The sequence below is a fragment of the Mustela nivalis genome, assembly GCF_964662115.1.
Source record: "Mustela nivalis genome assembly, chromosome: 14".
NCBI lineage: Eukaryota > Metazoa > Chordata > Mammalia > Carnivora > Mustelidae > Mustela > Mustela nivalis.
Window position 1 is genome coordinate 58,510,155 of NC_139033.1, and position 20,504 is coordinate 58,530,658.

Consider the following 20,504-nt stretch of genomic DNA (forward strand, 5'->3'; position numbering starts at 1 on the left):
TCCCAGGACCCTGGGATCATGACCTAAGCTGAAGGCAGAGGCTTTAACCCACTGAGCCACCCAGGCGCCCCAAATTGCATAAAATGTTAGAAGTAAAGTGGGATGCCTGGGCAGCTCAGTCAGCTGGGCGTCTGCCTTCGACTCAGGTCATGATCCCAGGGTCTGGGGATCGAGTCCTGCATCAGGCTCCCTGCTTGGCGGGGATCTTGTGTCTCCTTCTACCTGCTTCTTCCTCTGTTTGTGCTCTCTCTCTCTCTGACAAATAAAATGAATAAAATCTTTTTAAAAAATTTCTTTAACAGTTGAAAAAAAAAAAGGAATATTTTACAGTGGTGTTCGTGAAAGCATTTTTTTAATAGCTGGAAGAGACAGAATAATATTACTATCCCAAAATAATTATCCATATGGTAGGCTCCTCTACGTGGACAAAGAAACTGGAAGAATGTTTATCAAACCATTATAATGGTGGCTATTTCTGAATCAGGCCCGTGGGTGTTAACTTTCTTCTTGTGTCTTTTCTCTGTATTTCCCAAATTTTTACTAACGAACAGATTGCTTATTTCTTCAGAACAAAGTATGTTTTTACAAGTCTAAAAGAATATCTTCTTATTACTGTTAGCCATATAAATATTATAAGAGAAATGGAGTGGCTAAATTTAGTATGGGAACAGCATTTTCCTTTTACACGTGCTTGTGTGTCTGTCTTCATGGCAAGTTCTCTGCTTCTCTGCAGGAATGGACTGAAGGCAGCTAACGTAAAACTGATTTCTCCTGTTGCAGGTTGCTTCAGGTGAATGCAATGAGGACACCGAAGTTTATAATATCACCCTCTGTACTGGGGATGAACTCACTCTCATGGGGCAGGCAGAAATCCTGTACGCAAAGACTTTCAAGGAGAAGTCACGACTCAACACGATCTTCAAAAAGATCGGCAAGCTCAACTCCATCAGCAAGCTGGGGAAGGGCAAAATGCCATGCCTGATCTGCATGAATCACCGGACCAATGAAAGCATTAGCCTGCCATTCCAGTGCAAGGGCAGATTTAGCACCCGGAGTCCCCTGGAACTTCAGATGCAGGAGGGCGAGCACACCATCCGCAACATAGTGGAGAAAACCAGGCTCCCCGTGAACGTGACGGTGCCCAGCCCTCCACCCAGGAACCCCTATGACCTCCACTTCATCCGCGAGGGGCATCGCTACAAGTTCGTGAACATCCAGACCAAGACAGTGGTGGTTTGCTGTGTGCTACGGAACAACAAGATCCTCCCCATGCACTTCCCTTTGCACTTGACGGTCCCCAAGTTCAGCCTCCCAGAACACTTGGTAAAGGGAGACGTGTGGCCCGAGACCCTGGTGCATCACTGGCTGGGTATCTGCCAAGAACAATTCGACATCGACGAGTATTCCCGGGCTGTCCGAGATGTGAAGACCGACTGGAATGAGGACTGCAAGAGCCCCAGGAAGGGCCGGTGCTCTGGCCACAACCACGTGCCCAATTCTCTGAGCTACGCCCGCGATGAGCTCACCCAGTCCTTCCACCGGCTGTCCGTCTGCGTGTATGGCAACAATCTCCATGGCAACAGTGAGGTGAACCTCCACGGCTGCAGGGACCTGGGGGGAGAGTGGGCACCCTTCCCTCACGACATCTTGCCCTATCAGGACCTGGGGGACAGTGGGAGCGACTACCTGTTCCCGGAAGCCGGTGAAGAATCGGCGGGCGTCCTGGGGAAGTCGGAGCTTCCTTACGAAGAGCTCTGGCTGGAGGACGGCAAGCCCAGCCATCAGCCTCTCACGCGGTCCCTGAGCGAGAAGAGCAGATGCGATCAGTCCAGAGGTTCCGTCCGGTCCAAATGTGCAACCTCTCCTCTTCCAGTGCCCGGAACTCTGGGAGCAGCCATGAAGTCTTCAGAGATCGCCCTACCTCCACCTCCAGTGCCTCCCAAATCTGAAGCCGTAAGTCATTTCCGTTCTCAGGGGAGGTTGATTTTCCATCTCTCCGCAACGTCACCTGACGAGCTTGTCTTCTTTCTTAATGAGAGGGAAACTTCCCGGTGGGAAATGATTGGGAGCAGCAGATTTGCTTCATTTGGAATGAAATAGAAATACTGGCTAGTTTAGTTTTACCAGTTAGGAGTTCCAAGTTTTCAAACCTTGAGAGTTTTGAAGAAAAAGAGGTTTGAACATGCCTTTCGCTGCTGCCTGGAGAATGGATAATAGGGAGGAGGGGGCATACGGTGGGAGACCTGGGAAGAGGCATTACGGTTGGGGGAGGTCCGAAATGACGATGCCTTGAACCGCAGCAGCGGGAAGCCATGGATGGCAGGGAGAAATGAGCTGCTTCCGAACGACCCGGCAGTACTTGCTGATAAATTGGGTGTGGGTAGTGAAGGAAAGAGGGAAATCAAGGAAAACTCTTAGAATTTTAGCCTGGGCAACAGAGTGGTTATTAGTGCTAATTACAGTGGTGGGGCAGATTGAAGGAAGAGTAGGTTTATTGGGGGGGGGTTGGGGAGGGGTGCAGGATGGGAGGAGGAATCAAGAGACATCAGCGTCATCTGTAACCCTTCCTACTTCCCTGAAGTTACACGGAGATCAAAGCATGGTCGGTGTGCCTGTGTCCATAGACACACACCAGAGCAGAACCCGAGCCACAGCGGGTTCTGTGTAACACCTTAAACGTAACTCAGTTAAGGCTCGAGGGGCTTCTGTCAAATCTTACTGTAAAAAAGGTCAGTATGGGACAGAAAAAAGGGCCCTCTGTTTTGACTGGGTTCTTGATTGACAGGCACTCTGAACCTTTGCTCCTTGTTTTTAATCATTGGATTTCATTATATCTGAACTGAGAAAGTGCTAGAGACGATGGGTATAGTTCTGTTTGTTTATTTGACAGTGGCTACTGCAGTGGGTTTTTTTTCCCCCCATCTCTAGCAGACTCTTTAAAAAAAAAAAATCTTACACAAATCACAGTAAATAGAAGAGTTCAGACCTATCTGACTGAAGCACATTTAGGGGGAGGATGTCTCCATATGCGTCTCTTCTCTCTGCTCCCCGTGGTGGTCTTGGGACACCTCTGTGGAACCCTGCAGCTGTGCAGAACCTAGTTGCAAACCGGTAGACATCCTGGGTGGGATGCAAGAAACAGGATGTGCACTCTGGACTCTGGTATCTTTCAGTTTTATAGGGAAGTTAACAGATGAAATGCAATGACTGTCATATAAGTTAAAATGTGATAAACGATAGAAGAGAGATAGACTTCATTCAGAGGAAAATGAATTCGGAAAAAGAAACTTCTAGTTGGGTGATGCATGAGAGAAGTCTTCGTGGAGATGATGGCATTTTAAATGAGCTGAGAGAACACACGTGAGTTGGAAGAGCAGAGAGGTGAGAAAAAAGGGCATTCCAGACAGAATAGCATGAGCAAAGATGTGGAAGAAAGCTGGGACAGGTGAAAGGAGAACAGGGAGTGCTCTAGAGTCAGCAGAATAGGGTGACTAGGGTGGATGAATGGCCGTGATGGCTGAAAGGGCTGGAGCCACATCATGGACAGCCCTGAACTTCGCTGTCCGTGTGGGGCCCTCATTGTTGCAGAGATTATTGAGGGGAGACCCCCCCCAACCCCAGCTGTTCATTCTAGGACACAAGAACTCCCCAGAGATTGCAGATCTTGCCATGCAGATCCTTGTTCTTTGGAGCATCTCCCATAGACCTCAAGACACAAGCCCAGGGATCCCAGTACCTAGTAGGGGCCATGAAAAATTTCAGGGATGTCCTTGGTATTTTTATTCATGTCAAAGGATGGTCCTCCATCCCAGCCCAGCCCCCCAAAAGCAGGTAAAAAGTAAGGGGATGGTCCTTCTAGAAAGTAAGCAGTGTTCAGTGTGTCTCAACTATATACTTGATGTTCCTGGAAACTTGGAACCCTGGTCTTCAGTAGGAGTGTGACTGTGTGAACTGTTCCTATAGGACTTTGGTCCTGGTTGGCACATAGTGGAGACTTATGTTGGCTAAATGATGGATTGACTCATCCATGATGGTCATATCCAAAGTCATTATGTAACAAAGTCTAGAAATAGGAGGCTAGCGCCACTTGTTTTTTCTGTGGCGTAATAAAAGATGAGTAAGAACATAAATATTAAGAGACTCTATTCTTGACCTTGGTACTAAAAAATACGAGAGTTAAATTTGAAAGCAAAAGCAAACCTCAGAGGGGGAGAAAAAATGTTAGTCTCCAGTCTCAGATGTCGTGTCTTACAAGAGACTCTTTTCAGAGCATGTCCAGTGTTTATAGAATGCTATAATCTTTTTTAAAAATTTTAAAACACCTGAAATCACTTGATTTACTTTAAAAAAAAGTTGGGCATTTCAAATGAAGTCATATTTTTTATGGGCTCTTTGACCATGAAATGAGTTTTCCATTTTTAGGAACTATGTGGGATCCAAAGAAACGTCATAATTGTTACATGTGGCTTCAGCTTGTAATTTTCAAAAGGGAGCTTTAATGGGGCATAAATTCAAACGCTCCCACAGAATTAAATAAAACTTCTTTGGAAAGATACACTGGGGTGAGTCCTGGGAGAAAGACATGCCATGTACCTAATAGTTATCCTGCCAATCATTAAAGATGGTGATAAGCTTTCAAGTGAGACATCATCTGGGAAGGGGACAACTCCCACCAGGTCTTTAGGGATAAAAGGTGCCAGAACAATGGCACAGAGTTGTCTTTCATGGTAAGGGAAGCAGAGCTGGTAATTGGCAAATGCGCTCTGTTTGCCACAGTGCGTGACCCCGTTGTGTTAACATCCAGGGCTACAATGGCTCCATTGCATGCCCACCTGTCCCTTCTCTCCTGATTCTTCTTTTCCTCCTTCACTTCCTACTTCAGTGACCGAAGTTGTAACCCACGCTCGTGCTCTGTCTCCAGCACATTTTGGTGTGCTTTGTTTCTTTCTGTAACCAGGAGAGTAAATCTTTCCCCTTCGGCGATACCACTGTGTTTCCCTCATTGTGCTGCAATTCTGGCCACATCGGGGTCGTGCTGTTCAGCACTTTTTTCCCCACATCTTACTTAAGCAGAAAGCTGGCTGGTGGGACCAAATTGAAAATCCTCAGTGGATTGAGTCATCGGTGTAGCCCTCATTCACTTTGTATTTGATGTGGCTGTTGAGGGCTATGTTCTAGTCTTCAGGTATCTTTGTAAAGATTGTTGAATGTAAAGATTGTTTTTGTTTTTTTAAAGCAATACTCTGCCACTTACTTCTCCAGAATAGGAGAGGCTGTTCCCCTCCCAACAGGAATAGCCCAGGAAAAAGTAAGCATAGTTCTAGTTTAAGAGGGATGCCACTTGTCTCCCTCAGAATTGTTGCAGATGAGCCCAGACTGAGGGAGCATCGCGGGCTCACTGAATGGTGACATTGTCCCTTTTTTAAATTGCACAGAGGGCCCTCAGATCAGAATGACCTGACAGTCCTTGTTAAGTGGATTATCCTTTTGGTTCATATGTTTATTCTAAACACATCCTCTATTTTGTAACATCATGGGCCTCTATCCCTAATCTTAATTTTCTGGGTACTGGCTGATCAGTCTAAAACATTTACCCAGATACACTCAACAAGTGACAATGTTGAAAAAAAAATGCCATTTTGGAGAGCAATAATAGAAAGCCTTTATATTGCATAAAATTCTGTACATAGAAGGGTTGAGTCCCAGACTGCTTTGGGCTGCACACTGAATTACAAGTCATTATCAAAACCATAGGATTGCCATTCTTCTGAAACTATTTATGCAGCAGTATCCAACCTGGGGACCACAGAACCCCAGAGATTAGGCTCTTCCCTCCTTGCTTGGCTGTTGACATTAGAGCAATTCCTGAGGTTCATGAAAAGAAAATCATAAAAGGAGCTAGGTCACGAACCACTGGTTTAAACCAAGTGTTACTGCCAAATTGATGAAGAATTTGTTAACCGTGGCGCCCGAAAGGGGTGCCCCAGAGCCCTAGAGAAACTAGGTGCAGGGATTTGTCGTAAGACGGATTGCTGGCGTATTCACTGAATAAGGCTGAAAGTCCATCATAAATAAAGCCCCTGGCACGGAACACTCTATATTGTTGGTTTGGGGAAAAATAAGACTTACAGGGTGGATTTAGTCCAGTAGGTGCTTGGAAAAATGGACTGAGCTCTACAGAAGTGAGTCGGAGTATCTGGTCAGCCTCAGACAGGCTGAACAATTGATGAGAAAATGTGAAGAAATGCCAGGCCTCCCAGAAGTCTTCATTTCCCCTTTTCTGTGGAATTTAACTGGAAGCGGGGAGAGAAGTGATCAGGCACACTATGTGGTAGATAATTAGAGGCATAGGACATTAGGTTAAGAGCTGTGGATTTGAGGGATGCCTGGGTGGTTCGGTTAAGCATCCAACGCTTGATCTCAAGGACATGAGTTCAAGCCCCGCGTTGGGCACCATGCTGGGTGTGAAGCCTACTTTAAAAAAAAAAAAAAAAGCCACAGATTTGAATCTTCCTCACTCTACCACATAGTAGCTTGGTACCTTTGGCAAAATACTTAACCTCCCTGAGTCAGTTCTGTGGGGAGAATAACAGCTTCTTCATTGCATCGTTGTACTGTACCAAGTACTTGGCACTGGCTTGTGGCACTTGGGAAGTGTTCAATAAATAGTGGCTGTAACTTAATATGGGGCAGATTCCAATTTAGGGTCAGATGGAAAATGATTTTGGGAGGTTTTAATGAGGGTATGAGGCCTCTTCAAAGAGGCAAGTAGGCTGACAGAAACAGGCACCTCTCCCTCCACAGTCAGCCCAGCACCCAGGCAGGGCCCCTTGGTCCGCACATTCAAAAGCACGTGTGATAGCTTCGTGTTCCTGGTCTCTAAGGTATCACAGAAACCGACTTGGGTTTAAAAATAACAAAACATTCTTTTCATCTGACTTTTAAAACACCCATTTGATAAGCTAGGTGTTAATGTTACAGTTACCCAGCTGTGGAGCCAGATTTGTACTCATCGAAGAGACACAGAAATGCTCAGCAGCCTGGACCCCAGGACTGTGTCATCCTTTCCTGGGGGCAGTTGGGGGTTTTGAAGAGCTGTAGAGTACCTGTGAAGAAGCCACGTGTGGCTCTAAGGCTGCAAACACATGTCAAGAAACTGGAATTCCCAGACAAACCTGTATAGAAATATTAAGACTAACAAGTTGCCAGGATGCCTGGGTGGCTCAGATGGTTAAGCGTCTGCCTTCGGCTCAGGTCACGATCCCAGGGTCCTGGGATCAACTCCCCCCATCCGGCTCCTTGCTCAGCAGGGAGCCTGCTTCTTCCTCTGCCTGCTGCTCCCCTGTTCATGCTCTCCCTCCCTCTCTTTCTCTCTCTCTCTCACTCTGACAAATTAATAATAAATAAATAAATCTTTTTCAAAAGTGGGGGGGTACTGACAAGTTGCCTTGGCAAATTCTATTCCTCGGCGTGGCTAGGCTAGATTATGGTGTGACCAGGTGTCCTGCACCACCTGGAGGTATCCACCCAACAGAATTAGAGACATCACATGACTACCAAAGTTGGGAAAAAGCTATCAACAGATGTTTGTTTATAAATTAAGGGAAGTGGCTATGAGAACTAATTTGACTAAGTTTTTATTTTATTTTGACTTTGGACTTTTGCCCTGTATCAACTGTTAACATTAGAAAAGGCATTAAAAGACAGATTTTCTTAAATAAATCTGACATATTAATATTCAGGTTTAGGTACTAAAAAGATTAATCTGGAAGTGACTATTTATTTTTCAGAGTAATTGCTCTACAAAAAGATTCACTCAGGATTCCACTAATTAATGAGGTCTCCTAAGGCATTTGACATTTAATTAATTTTAATTACGACTTTTGAGGAGTACTCTGAGAACAAGCCATATCTACGTTCCCATATGTTAATTGAAATAAGGACTAAATTATTACTGTGTTTTGGTAATTTTGAAACTAATTGCCTCTGGTTTCATGTAAGTTATTTGTTTTTAAGTGAAACCTTCTAAACCAAGAAATGTTTTTCTCCTGTGTCCAGGAAAGTCTCAATGTTGAGTACGCTAATAATTACAATATTCTGTGGGATAGCTCTTGTTGCAAATCTGCACTCTTGAGTGCCATTTGCACAAAATCACATTAATGTGAAGGTTATATACTATTTAAATATATGTATCATGTATTATATTCCTTGCTCAGAAAAGGGCTTTATTCTCTGCCCCAGTAGCATATTCCTTCTTCTGAGTCCATAGAAGCACCCTAGAATTTGAACAAGTATTCTTTTCAGGACCACTTGCCCTTCGTGAATGGCCTCCGCCTTGCCTCCCTGGCCCGAGGCTTGGAGATTGGAGGTCGTCTCAAACCCAGGTCTGTCTTTAGGTCTTATCGTCAGTGTGTAAAACTAGAAGGGGAAAAAAAAAAGTATTCATCTAAGAATCAGGATTTTGACTGTAAATCACATCTGCCCTTGCGTAATTAATCACATAGAGTTTCATTTATTGCCATTTTGTCATTATAAACTTTTCATTTCTGTTTGGCTGAAAATACCCTGATGGGTATGTGACAAGGTTATGAACTCTTTGTATAAAAGCCTCTTTATAAATAAGATTTCTTAAGGCTGTAATGATTTTGTTATCTGGGAGAGGGAGTGTGGGAAGCGATATAAAATCCAGGGCAGAGGGCATGCACTGAAGGCAAAGTTGCAAAGTTCAAGGAAGTGTGGTTACAAAACTCCTTTCTTTCCATTGCTGACATTATCCTGAAGTTGGCTTTTTGAGAAGAAAATTCACAGTACAGGTGAGTGCAGTTGTAGATCAAGCTCACTTAAAGAATCTGTGTATTTTCTGAGTTATTGTCAAAAAGAAACAAAATGATCCTTACCCTGCTTGAGTGATGCCGAAATCTCTTCAGTGACTGCTGACAATTCTAAGCAGTGTGATCTTTGAGACAAAATCTTTCCACCCACAAGCTTGTGATGGTGCGTGTGTGTTGGTTTTAAACCACAGACAAGGGAAATGGTTGGCCTTGTCAATAGGTGTCTCCAGATCCATTGCCATGGATTTAAAAGTTGAGTACACTGCGATAAAATTGATGTTTCCCCCCCAAAAGATGGCTACACAAAAAATGTCACAGTAATGTGTTCCATTTACTTGTCTTAAGCAGTTTCTTTGGTCCAGCTAGTGAGAGGGTATAAAAAGTGTTCTTGCTTCCGTGGAAGACAAGTAGAATGTTCCAAGAAATAAAAATTTTACAAGTAATATTATACCAAAACCCTCCATCCCTACACTGTGCTGTTTCATAAATACTTGGTGTGTCTTTCAGTCTCTTGTATTCTTTTAGTCCCTAGAAGTGTCGGGAAAACTTAATGGTCACAGGAGAAAGAAATTAGATCATAGGTAATATGTATAAAAAGCTCCAATTATGTGTACCAAATGTTACATACAATAAACATAACATATCATAAATATACATAAATATGTGTAACCTTGTTTTTCAACCAGGTACTAATGAGCTTTGTAATTGGAACAAATTCTCATGCATCACTTTTAACATGTGGCTATTAAGGGAGACGACCCTTTTCTCCATTTTTAACAAATTATTGTTCCTTTACACTGTGCTCAGTTCCCTCCCAGCCACACAGAGTTGGAGCTGAAGGGAATGGAGAAGGGAAAGGCCAGTTAAATGCTATTCCCGGAGTCAGGAAAGCAAGTTCAGCTTTGTGGACAGTATTCTGAAAACAAAGAACATCATCCCATTCTATGACACATTTGGTTTTGACCAAAGATTGGGGTTGGGTTTTGACTTGGTTGACCACCTTCGCTTTAAAAACACGAAGCTTTCCAAAGTCATTCATTCTGTTGGGTGCATCTTTGCTCTTGCTGTTAGACAGTAAGTTACCATTGATTTCTTTTCTGGCTTTACAGCGGCCAGTGATGGTACGGCCAAAGCAGAAAGCAATGGGAAAATATCTCTTCTCTCCGTCTTCTTAAATGAAGGGAAACCGTACGTTCTAGGGGTTAGTAAGCCATTCGCCTCCAGGTTATTATGTGTGTGCATGTTTATATCTGGGCACATTTCTAAAGTTCTTCCAAGCTTAGGGGTGAAAAAAGCCATGCCTTCTTCTGTCCACTATCCCTTTCTAGTAACTGCCTCATCCCCTTCCTTTCTAGTCAGTATTCTTGAAAAGAGTGTTGTGCCCTCCCAACTTCATTCACCCTCACTTCCTGTTATACACTTGACTCACTGGAATCTGTCTGCCAAGTTGGTTTTTTTGTTTTGTTTTGTTTTTTTCATTGTGACTTTTGCTAAGATCCCCAGTGACCTGCGAACTCTAACATATCTTCCAGACCTTTCCTGACTCTTGACAGGCTGCCATCCTTACATGGCCATTCTCCTGCTGTCCTCCCCTCCCTTCACTTCTTTGACACCATTTGGGCAGGTTCTGTTCTGGGGGTGCTAAGATAGAGTCACCTCTTTCCTCCTTCTTTGTCTCCTCTTCTGCCCATTCCGTAGGGATTCAGCTTTCTTTTCTTCTCATCTGAGATCCCAGTGCCACCATCACACAGATTCTGTTGGTAGAACATCAAACTCAAGCTCCGTATTTTCAAAACTGAACTCCTTGTTTTCTCCCAAGCTTTGTTCTTCCTTCTAAGTTTCTGTCTGATAAATGGAAACAATACTTGCCTCATCGTTGAAGCCTCCAGGCCCAGGCATCACTTTAGTTGGTTTTTTTCATGCCTCTATACCTTTTGTACACTCATATATTCCTCCATCCTGGAGACTTTCTTGGTACAATTTCCTATGAATTTGTTCTGTCACCTTGAATAAGTTAATGGTGCTCCTACTAACCTTTCCTCTTACTTCTGTTATTACAAGGCCATTTGTGTCTTGATTATGTTTGTCTCCCTTCTTCCCAACAAATTCCATGAGCTAGTAATTTCTGTATACTTAACACTAGCTCAGTGAGCATGTGCTAAGCACTTATCATACCTTTGAATGTATCAGTAGCAAAATGGAATTAATGTACTGTGTAGGAAAAGGGAAAGGAATGGCCATATTCTTTAGACATTTGGGGACGGTGGAAGTAGATAGTGGCTCTGATCTTAGCTCTGAGCCCCTAGACACGTTTTATAGCTTACTTCAAACCCTGACTATTAAATTGTGTCAGTGTGTTAGATGGCACAGGAATAGGCCTTCTGGACTAAAGAAGGTGACTAGAGAGTGTTCTAGAAAGAGCAGAACTCACCATTTCCACCTTCTAGTAAATGACCTTTATATTTAGCCCTGGGTTAGCAATCTGCTGCATGAATACTAAGGAGAGGTTGTCTTTATCCTGAGTGGTGGTATCTTACATTTGTTAAGAATTTAATTCTTGAGGGTGCCTGGGTGGCCCAGTCGTTAAGCGACTGCCTTTGGTTCAGGTCATGATCCCCAGGACAGGGTCCTGGGGTTGAGCCCCACATTGGGCTCCCTGCTCAGCGGGAAGCCTGCTTCTCCCTCTCCCACTCCCCCTGCTTGTGTTCCCTCTCTCACTGTGTCTCTCTCTGTCAAATAAATAAATAAAATCTTAAAAAAAAAAAAGAATTTAATCCTTGAACATTTTACAAAAGGGAAGAGGTAATTGTACTGGAGGTGTACAAGTGACTCCTGGAAAAAAAATATTTATTTATAGAGAGATTATGTGCTTGCCTGTGGGCAGGGGGAGGGGCAGGGAGGGAGAGAGAGACTATCAAGCAGACTCCCTACTGAGTGCAGAGCCCAGCTCCTGCCAATCCCATGACCCTGAGATCATGACCCAAGCTGGAATCAAGAGTCGGATGCTCCACTGACTGAGCCACTGAGGTGCTCCAGAAAGAAGAGCTTAGACCCGAGAATTCATGAAGCAAGGCTCTGGGGACAGCAGAGAGCCAGCTCTCCCTGCTGTCCACTGAATCCATGTCGTGTCATTGACCCTGTTCTAACCAGCAGGTGCCAGGAGTTCCTGGTCTCTGCAAACACCCAAACTACCCATAACCAGAAATGATCAACCAGTAGCCGAGGTCATGCATAATCTGGGATAGACAGTAACACCTGCCCCCAAACAATGCCAGCACTCGCTTAGGACCAGGGCAGAGGTTTATTCCTGAGAACCCAGGTACCGTGCTGTCAGACATGCCACATTGGAGAGGAAGGAAGGACTCTAGCCTGCCAGCCACGCTGTGTTCTGTAATATCCCCATTTAGAATAGTAGTTATTCGGAGGGGGGTTGACATTTCCCAGTTTAGAAATACCGTCATTGTCATTTTCACACTCCTACTATGGCAAGTGTGGTGGTGGTAGAGTTGAGGTTGGTCATATGCGCCAGGTCTGCTGGTGCGTTTTTTTCTCAAGATTGACACTAATAGGAGGACACACGCAAAATTAACATCCAGCCCAAGTGACTTAACAAAAACAATGCCCACATAAAAATATAAAAGGCATTCTTACATATTTTAAAATAAAAGTAGCTTTTTGTTGTATTTTTTGTGTGTGTGACATCTGTTAACCTCTGCCTAGCATTCTGTGGGACATATTTGCACCCGAGTTGATGAGTCCCCGAACTCTGTTGTCCACAGGGTATCAGTAACAACAATGCCAGTGCCTACCATTTTCACTGGCAGGCTCAGTGGCTATACATGGGAAGTAAGTAAATACAAAGAGTGTGAGCTGGATTCAGAAGCAGTGACATGTACTGGTGGCCCTGTGCAGTGGTCCCAGACCGAGCATGTAATGTTTGGGACTGGCCCTGGGGAAGTGGCATTTAGGAAGACAGGCAGGAAGAAGCACAGCAGAGAGGACCGGACAAGGACAGGTGTGGACAGGTGACGCTAAGTCTGCCGCTTTGGATGGACCTGCGTGTTCATACAGAGGAGTGGTGGGAGAAATAACCAGAAGGATGGAGTAAGGTGTAGTAATTTCTGTGGCTACCAGAGAGAGCTAGAAAGACTGCAAAAGGCTTCAGTGGAAAGCAGGAGAGGCTGAACTTTATCCAGCCATCAGAGGGTGTCACCGGAGATGGGAAGTAACGTGATGAAAGCCACATACTGAGACTTTTAGAAGGAATCCGCTGAAAATGTAGCACTTGAAAGTGAAATTGAATATGAGGGACCTGGAAATAGGGTGATTGGCCTTCCAGTCTTGTAAATTGCCTTTTATTGTCAGATAAAATTCCTCTCGAATAGAACTACACTCCTCTGGGCGATTCATGTCCCATGTGGAATCCAATCAAGAAGCAAAGTAGAACAATTACTGTAACGGGCGTAGGAGGTAGGAGGGAAGATGGCGCAGTGAACCCTCACTGTTTGTAACTTCTGGATCCCAAAACGCATGAAATACATGTATTTCACCAAAGCATATAGTTTTTCCCATAAACTGCATATGACTTCATTTGAAAATCTGCAGCAACAAGCTGAACGTAACAAGTTGAGGGGCTCCTGGCTGGCTCAGTGGGTAGAGCGTGCAAGCTTGGCCTCGGGATTGGGAGTTCGAACCCCACGTTGGATGTAGGGATGACTTAAAACAAAATCTTTTCAATAGAAAGAAAGGAAATAACTAGATGAAAGTAACACACAGAAAGCAGGTAATCAGCTGTGCTCAGCCCCACTCAGTCCTAAAGCACCCACTTGGAAGAGCCAAAGCCGGCCCTTTTGTGCCTCGACAAAATAACACCTGAATTCTTGTTATGAACCAGGTCCTTTTTAATTTTTTTAAATAAGATTTTATTTATTTATTTGACTGAGACAGCGAGAGAGGGAACACAAGCTGGGGGAGTGGGAGAGGGAGAAGAAGCAGGCTTTCTGCTGAGCAGGGAGTCCAATGTGGGTCTCGACCCCAGGGCCCTGGGATCATGACCCAAGTCAAAGGCAGACGCTCAACGACTGAGCCACCCAGGCTCCCCAAACCAGGTCCTTTTAAAGTCATTTTATTTTTGTTTTCAACTACCTTTTCTTTCAGATGGTTTTCAAATCAGTCTAATTCTTTGCCGCTGAGCTCGCAATGACACCCGAACAGCCCTCTCCTCACAGTGGAAGAGAACCTTTCTCTGGCCTTCTGTGAGCATCTCTTCACTGACTGCTCCCCGTCTCCTAAGAGCAGGAACCACACACACACACACACACACACACACTCTTCCTCCTTTCGAGAGTCCTGTGACGACCCCAAACACTTCCTGTATCTCCACTACAGTCTGGAGTTGAGCTATACACACTCAGCCACAGCTCACCTCCCTGGGCCCTGGGCCCTACAAGTGCTGCTTTTCACTACTTCCTCTCTGCTCCTCATCTCACTGGGGAAACCTGTCGGAAGGCTCTTCAGGACTCCCAGTTACAGAAGTAGGTGGCAGAACCAGCTCAAAACAACCTTGACTGAGTGCCTGGGGTTAGTTTTAAGAATAGGAAGAGGGGACTTCCTATAGGTCAAATTCAAGTATAGGCGGCTGCTTTTCTGTGTTCTATGAGCTAAGTCAGCCAGCCACTTAAAATGCATCTTGTCATGGATATCTCAGCATATCATAATTGACATCTAGATAAGTGAGCCCTAATGAAACATCACAGTCCATGACTACTTCCAGAACTTGGAAATTTCTAAATCAAATGCAGCATTAACCATATTTCCCCCATGCTCTTTTCTAACCCAGTATTGAAAAGGGACTGTTTATTTTAAAAACTGAAAAGTTATAAGACAGGCTCCTTATGTTTTCCCTGATTCCTATTACCGGACGCATAAACAGAATCAGGCACATGTATAATAAAGCAACACCCACCCTGTAGATACTCCCTAAGAAAGAAAAAAAATGTAGCTGGCTCCTGTACGAATCGCTAACAAGACGGAAGCTGACTCTCTATCTCAGTTACTTATTTTGTAACCGGTATATACTCCTGAAAGCCAGCCAGTGGGGTGATCCGGCCAGCCCTTCTCAGTGTCCTAGCTGGTTCTCACCTCCTTAAGAAAAGGAGACCCTCTAGTGGTGCGGGAGTCCCCCCTGCCCAGCTGAGTGATCCTCTTTCTTTCCTGCTTATCCAAACCCAGGTCTTCCCAGATTTTCCTTCTGTAGTCATCCACTATCTCCTTTTAGAAAACTTAAAAGGTCAAAGTCTGCAGGTACTGGAGAGAGAATCTGCTGCTCAGAATTACTTTGTTTCAGGCTAAAGAGCTTTTCCAGAAAACGATCACCCGTGGGTCCCAGTCACCGGGGCTGTGGGTTCTCTGGGTGGGAGCAATGATCCTCTGCGCTAGGCAGAAATGCAACAGATGAGACTTTTTTTTTTTTTTTAACAAAGTTTATTTTATTTTATTTTATTATTATTTTTTTTAGATTTTATTTATTTATTTGACAGAGAGAGACCAAGCAGGCAGAGAGGCAGGCAGAGAGAGAGAGAAAGAGAGGGAAGCAGGCTCCCTGCCAAGCAGAGAGCCGGATGCGGGACTCGATCCCAGGACCCTGAGATCATGACCTGAGCCGAAGGCAGCGGCTTAACCCACTGAGCCACCCAAGCACCCCAGATGAGACTTTTTAAATTGCTTCCATTTCACTTAGAATTGAGGTTTGCGTGGTCATGTGACTTTTTGTAACATCTGTTTTGTTTTTTTTTTTTCTGGCAAACTACTCAGGTCTGGGGAGCCAGTTAGAGGCCCAGTGTGCCATGTAGGTGGTAGAGGATACAAAGTCACGTGCACATATTTTATTTGGTTTTAAGCAAACCCAGTTCCAAAGCTAATGGAAGCTTTTTGTTTCATTGTCCTGATTACCCCAGAGCTGCTGGGACAGGGACAGAAAGAAATTGAAGGCAAAGGTGAAAACATTGTTGGGAACACGACCTAAAATCAGGCAAGGACCTTTCTGACGAAGTCAGAATTGGCTGTTTTTACCTGTGTGGCTTAGGGTGGACTAGCAGAACCAGGTATAAACTGCCCCCTGCTGCCTGACATAGAGAAGTGCATTTTAAAATGTCCGCCTTTTTAAAACGAATCCTCCTATTCTCAAATGCCTCTGTGAACGGAAAAGAAACGGGATAACTTACAGCCTGCAGACTCACACAAGCCACAGACATCACAGGTCACCTAATGCTCTCCAAGGTGAAGCTGAAGGGAGTTAAAGGCAGCTCTCGTGAAAAGTGCCAGGTCCCGGGGCTTGGAAGTCAGCCTCAGTACCCCATCTGCAGCCTTGTTCCAGCAGCATCTATGGTACCCGGGAGCTTGTTAGAAATGCAGGTTCCCAGGGCCCCGCCCTCAGTCTTCCAACTGAGACTCTGCCCATCGACAAGAACCCGGGTGATTCATATGCACCCTTAGGAGTGAGAAGCCCTGAGCATAATAACTTCAGAAGGAGCTTCCCCCGTGGAAAAGAGCCTCTAGCTCCAAAGGATCACACTGAATTCAGTTTGAACAGGGGATAAACACAACCCAGTCGATGAGTTTGATCCTCTATGAAGGTCACGATTGCCTTACGTCCTTCTTTTCTTAACACATCCCTTTTACACAGCTCACCCATCACTAGCCTTTTAACTCACTGTAGTTCACGTTATTGGCCGTGGTTCAGCAGCCGCTGGTGTTTGCCAAGCAGTCCCCTTAAAAATCGGTCTGTCCCGGGGGTGTCTGGGTGGCTCAGTGGGTTAAAGTCTCTGCCTTGAGTTCAGATCATGATCCCAGAGTCCTGGGATCGAGCCCCGAATCGGGCTCTCTGCTCATCAGGGAGCCTGCTTTCCCCACCTCTCTCTCTGCTGCCTCTCTGCCTACTTGTGATCTCTGTCTGTCAAGTAAATAAATAAAATCTTTAAAAAAAAAAAAAAAAAATCCGTCTGTCCCAGCAAGTTCGCGACAGGCGTAGCTCTGATCTCGGGCAGCATCTGTGTCTGTCGTCGTCCTCCCGTGCTGCGGTCTTCTCTCTCCCTCCCTACACCTGCTGCTACTGTTGTTTAAGAGTAGCAACTTGACCCGTTGTCAGTCTGTTGCTAACCCAGAGTGTTCTTTTCTGCGCCAGGTCAGGGAAGAGTGCCGGCTCCTGAACGCCCCTCCTGTTCCGCCCCGAAGCGCAAAGCCTTTGTCCACAAGCCCCTCCGTCCCTCCTCGCACAGCCAAGCCAGCGCGGCAGCAGACTCGCTCTCCCAGCCCCACCTTGTCCTACTATTCTTCAGGGCTGCACGACATGTAAGTCTTCACGCAGGGACGTGTCTTCTTGTCGGCCAGCTCACCGGGTCTTGAGAACAGTGTCAAGGTAGCCGCAGCCTAGGCAGGAGGAGGTGGGAGAGGAAATGTCCTTTGAATGCAGAGGATTTTCACTGGAAAAGCACGATGGGGCCCCTGTTGGTTTCAGGTTAGAATGGAAGAGCCAGGGTCCTAGGAAGAAAAGAAACCACAGTATATGTGAGAAACTCCGTGATAAAGGCCAACTAGATTCTCTTTAAAGCAAGCCGCGGGGTGCCACCAGCTCCCTCAGACCAGCATCTTGTTCTTTCCACTCCCACTTCTGCACGAGCAGACAGACAGCACCTTCAGCGGGGACCTGCAGTAGAAAGGGTCCTGTTGGCTCTGCTCTGCCTTTCCACCCAGTATGGGAGTCCCTTCTTGACTGCGGCGGTCTGATAGCCATTCGCTTCTGTCTGGGTCCTTCCAGAGCTGTGAGCTCCTTCTTTTGCACCGCAGTTCATTCCGTGGTTGGCAAACGCCCGTGATGTTTTGGTAATCTTTCCCTATACCCAGTTGAATCTATCTCCACGTAACTTGCAACTGTTTCTTACATCTAGAAATAAATAAATAAATAAATAAATAGATCCTCCCTGCTTCTCTTTGTCAGCCCATGAATGATTTGAAGTCGGCTAAGATGTAAGTCTTCTCTTCTCCAAAGAGATCGCCTCAGTTCTGCCAGCTGTTTGGTCTGGCATCACTGCCCGGTTGGTCCCCCATCAGCTTGGTCACCCCACCTCTGAGCACAGCCTGGCTTCCCTGACACTCTTACAATGTGGCACCCAAGCTGAATGCACCATTCCATATATGGTCTTCACCATTTAAAATAGCTCTCTTTTGCATTATTTTTTGTTGTTGTTCTCTGGACGTTTAAATCCTGATGCTAGTTTGACTCAGTTGAATGGAAGCCAAGGCAAGCATTGTGTTTGACGCATTTCTTCTCACTTCCGACTTTGAGATAGAAATAAAGTCCTCGGTGCTGGTGCTGTGTTCTTGTCCCCTGGCACAGGGAGGCATGAGGCCCCCCTTTGTAGCTCTCATGCCACCCGGACCCGCTGTAGGCATTACTCATCATTTACATGACCTGTTGGGGTCATACGGGGGTAAGCCTCAACACGGCTTAAGAATTTTTCTCATCGTAAAGATCCAGGCATTCTACTCACCGTGATTTTCTTGTTAGTTTAAAAAAAAATTATTTATTTGTCACCTCTACTATATCCTTTTAAATCATTATAATTCACAAATCTGTGTAATTATTGGTATATTTTGGTAACTTACAGACCTTTTTTTTTAAAAAACCCGGTGAAGTTAGCAGGTGCTTGATCGAATTCATGATAAGTAATACTGTATTTTCCTTCCTAGCTGTCCTTTTCTGTTCAGAAGTGACATCTAGGGGATCAGGGTCGGCTCCATATTTGGCTTTTCCTTTTGACTCACCTCCCTTTCTGTGTTTGCTCTTAAGCAGCGTTCCTAAAAGCGACACAAGTCCTCCCGAAAGCGCTCCTGTGTCCTGCTACCCCTGTAACCGTGTGAAAGCGGATTCCGTGGACCTCAAGTCCCCGATGGGAAGTCCTTCTGCTGACACGGTCTCCTCCAGGCTCTCGTGGCCCAACCATTACTCGGGAGCGGCGGAGAGCCAGACCAGGAGTGACTTCCTGCTGGGTCCCAGCAGGAGCTACAGTTACCCCAGACAGAAGACACCAGGCACACCAAAGAGAAACTGCCCAGCACCCTTTGATTTGGACGGCCTCGAGCTCTCGGCCAGTCCGCCTGGCTCCATCACTTCAGAATTCAGCGGCAGCATCTCCGCCTGTCCCAAGTCAGCCAGCTACTCTGTGGAGAGCACAGACGAGAAAATTCTGGCTGCTGACATGACCAAGCAGAGTATTTCATGCCCTGCCTTACCCCCCAGGGCTCCCAAACCCGTGGAAGAGAAAACCGCCTCGGACACTTCTCCTTTGCCTCTGAAAATTGATGGTGCTGAGGAAGACCCCAAGTCTGGGTCACCGGACCTCTCTGAGGACCAGTACTTTGTTAAAAAGGGCATGCAGGACATCTTCTCCGTCGCCTACCCTTTCGCATCTCCGCTCCACCTCCAGCTGGCCCCCAGGTCCTGTGGCGATGGCTCCCCATGGCAGCCACCCGCAGACCTGTCAGGACTCTCCATAGAAGAAGTGGCCAAGTCGTTACGGTTTATTGGTTTGTCTGAAGATGTCATCTCATTCTTCGTTACTGAGAAGATCGATGGGAATTTGCTCGTTCAGCTGACCGAAGAAATCCTCTCCGAGGATTTCAAATTGAGCAAACTGCAGGTGAAGAAAATAATGCAATTCATTAATGGCTGGAGGCCCAAAATATAGCCAAATAACCCCAGCTAGCATTGAACAAAACGAACAAATATGTGTGCTAGAAGGGGTGGGCTGGAACACAATTCCATGTTTTTTTGCACTAGAAACCTTCTCTGTAAATAGGGATAAGAGAAACTCTTACTATGCAGATTACGTTTTTGAATGGTGAACAGGCTATTTTGTACATCAATAAAAATGCTGTACAGAACACTTAGAGGTGTGCCTTGTACATCACTCAACACTCAACAGCTGCTAAAAGACAAAAGGCATGTGCAGAGAAGTAATTCTCGCCCAAGGAGGTTTATGTGAGAAGGTATGATATTTATTACAAAATAGCCAAAGCTGAAAACTGTAAGAATCAAAACAAACAAACAAAACTTAAAAAAACAAAAAACAAAAAACACTTTTTGAACAACAGTTCTCTCCTTTGGGGAAATCGACTTTAGACAATTAACTGTCCTGTGCTCTGTCGTTTGGATTGCTCAGTGCTAATCGTTTTACTCTTGTGCCTGAAAATGTTAGTGATATGAAATGACACTTTACTGTTTGTTATATGCTTGGTGGGGATCTTTTCATCAAGAGACATTTTCCAAAAGTCATGTGTTGATAGAGGATATATGAAATAATACAAATCATGACCACAATAATTTATCTATAACTACTGCTGATTTTATTGAGCAGTGGGGAAAAAAAAAAAACCCTGAACATATACATATATGTGCATACATGTATACCCAATACACATGTGTGTTTTAAACATCATTAGTCTGATATTTTAGATAACATCTGTTCACTTTCAAAAATTTGGGTTTGGGGCTGTTAACTAAGTTGACTATTTTAGGAAGAGTGGACAGAATGATTCCAAAGATCTCAGAACCCTTCCCCTCGAAGCTCAGTCTGACTCCGCTTCATCATGGAAAGCCTGGAAGAACTCAGTAGA

The 20,504-nt window shown here is 45.1% G+C and overlaps 1 protein-coding gene across 2 annotated transcripts in view; it reads left to right on the plus strand.

Annotated features, from left to right (window-relative positions):
* Nucleotides 1-19,774, plus strand: part of GAREM1 (GRB2 associated regulator of MAPK1 subtype 1) — a 199,883-nt gene extending 180,109 nt beyond the window's left edge. Inside the window, exons 4-6 of one of the 2 annotated variants that reach the window (XM_082699589.1) lie at nucleotides 781-1,953; nucleotides 17,014-17,180; nucleotides 18,679-19,774. In XM_082699589.1, coding sequence (XP_082555715.1) covers nucleotides 781-1,953; nucleotides 17,014-17,180; nucleotides 18,679-19,576 — 2,238 coding nt within the window. In that variant the 3' untranslated portion in view covers nucleotides 19,577-19,774. The remainder of the gene's footprint in view (nucleotides 1-780; nucleotides 1,954-17,013; nucleotides 17,181-18,678) is intronic. The other variant, XM_082699590.1, reaches the window with a different exon arrangement.
* The last annotated feature ends 730 nt before the right edge of the window (nucleotides 19,775-20,504 follow it).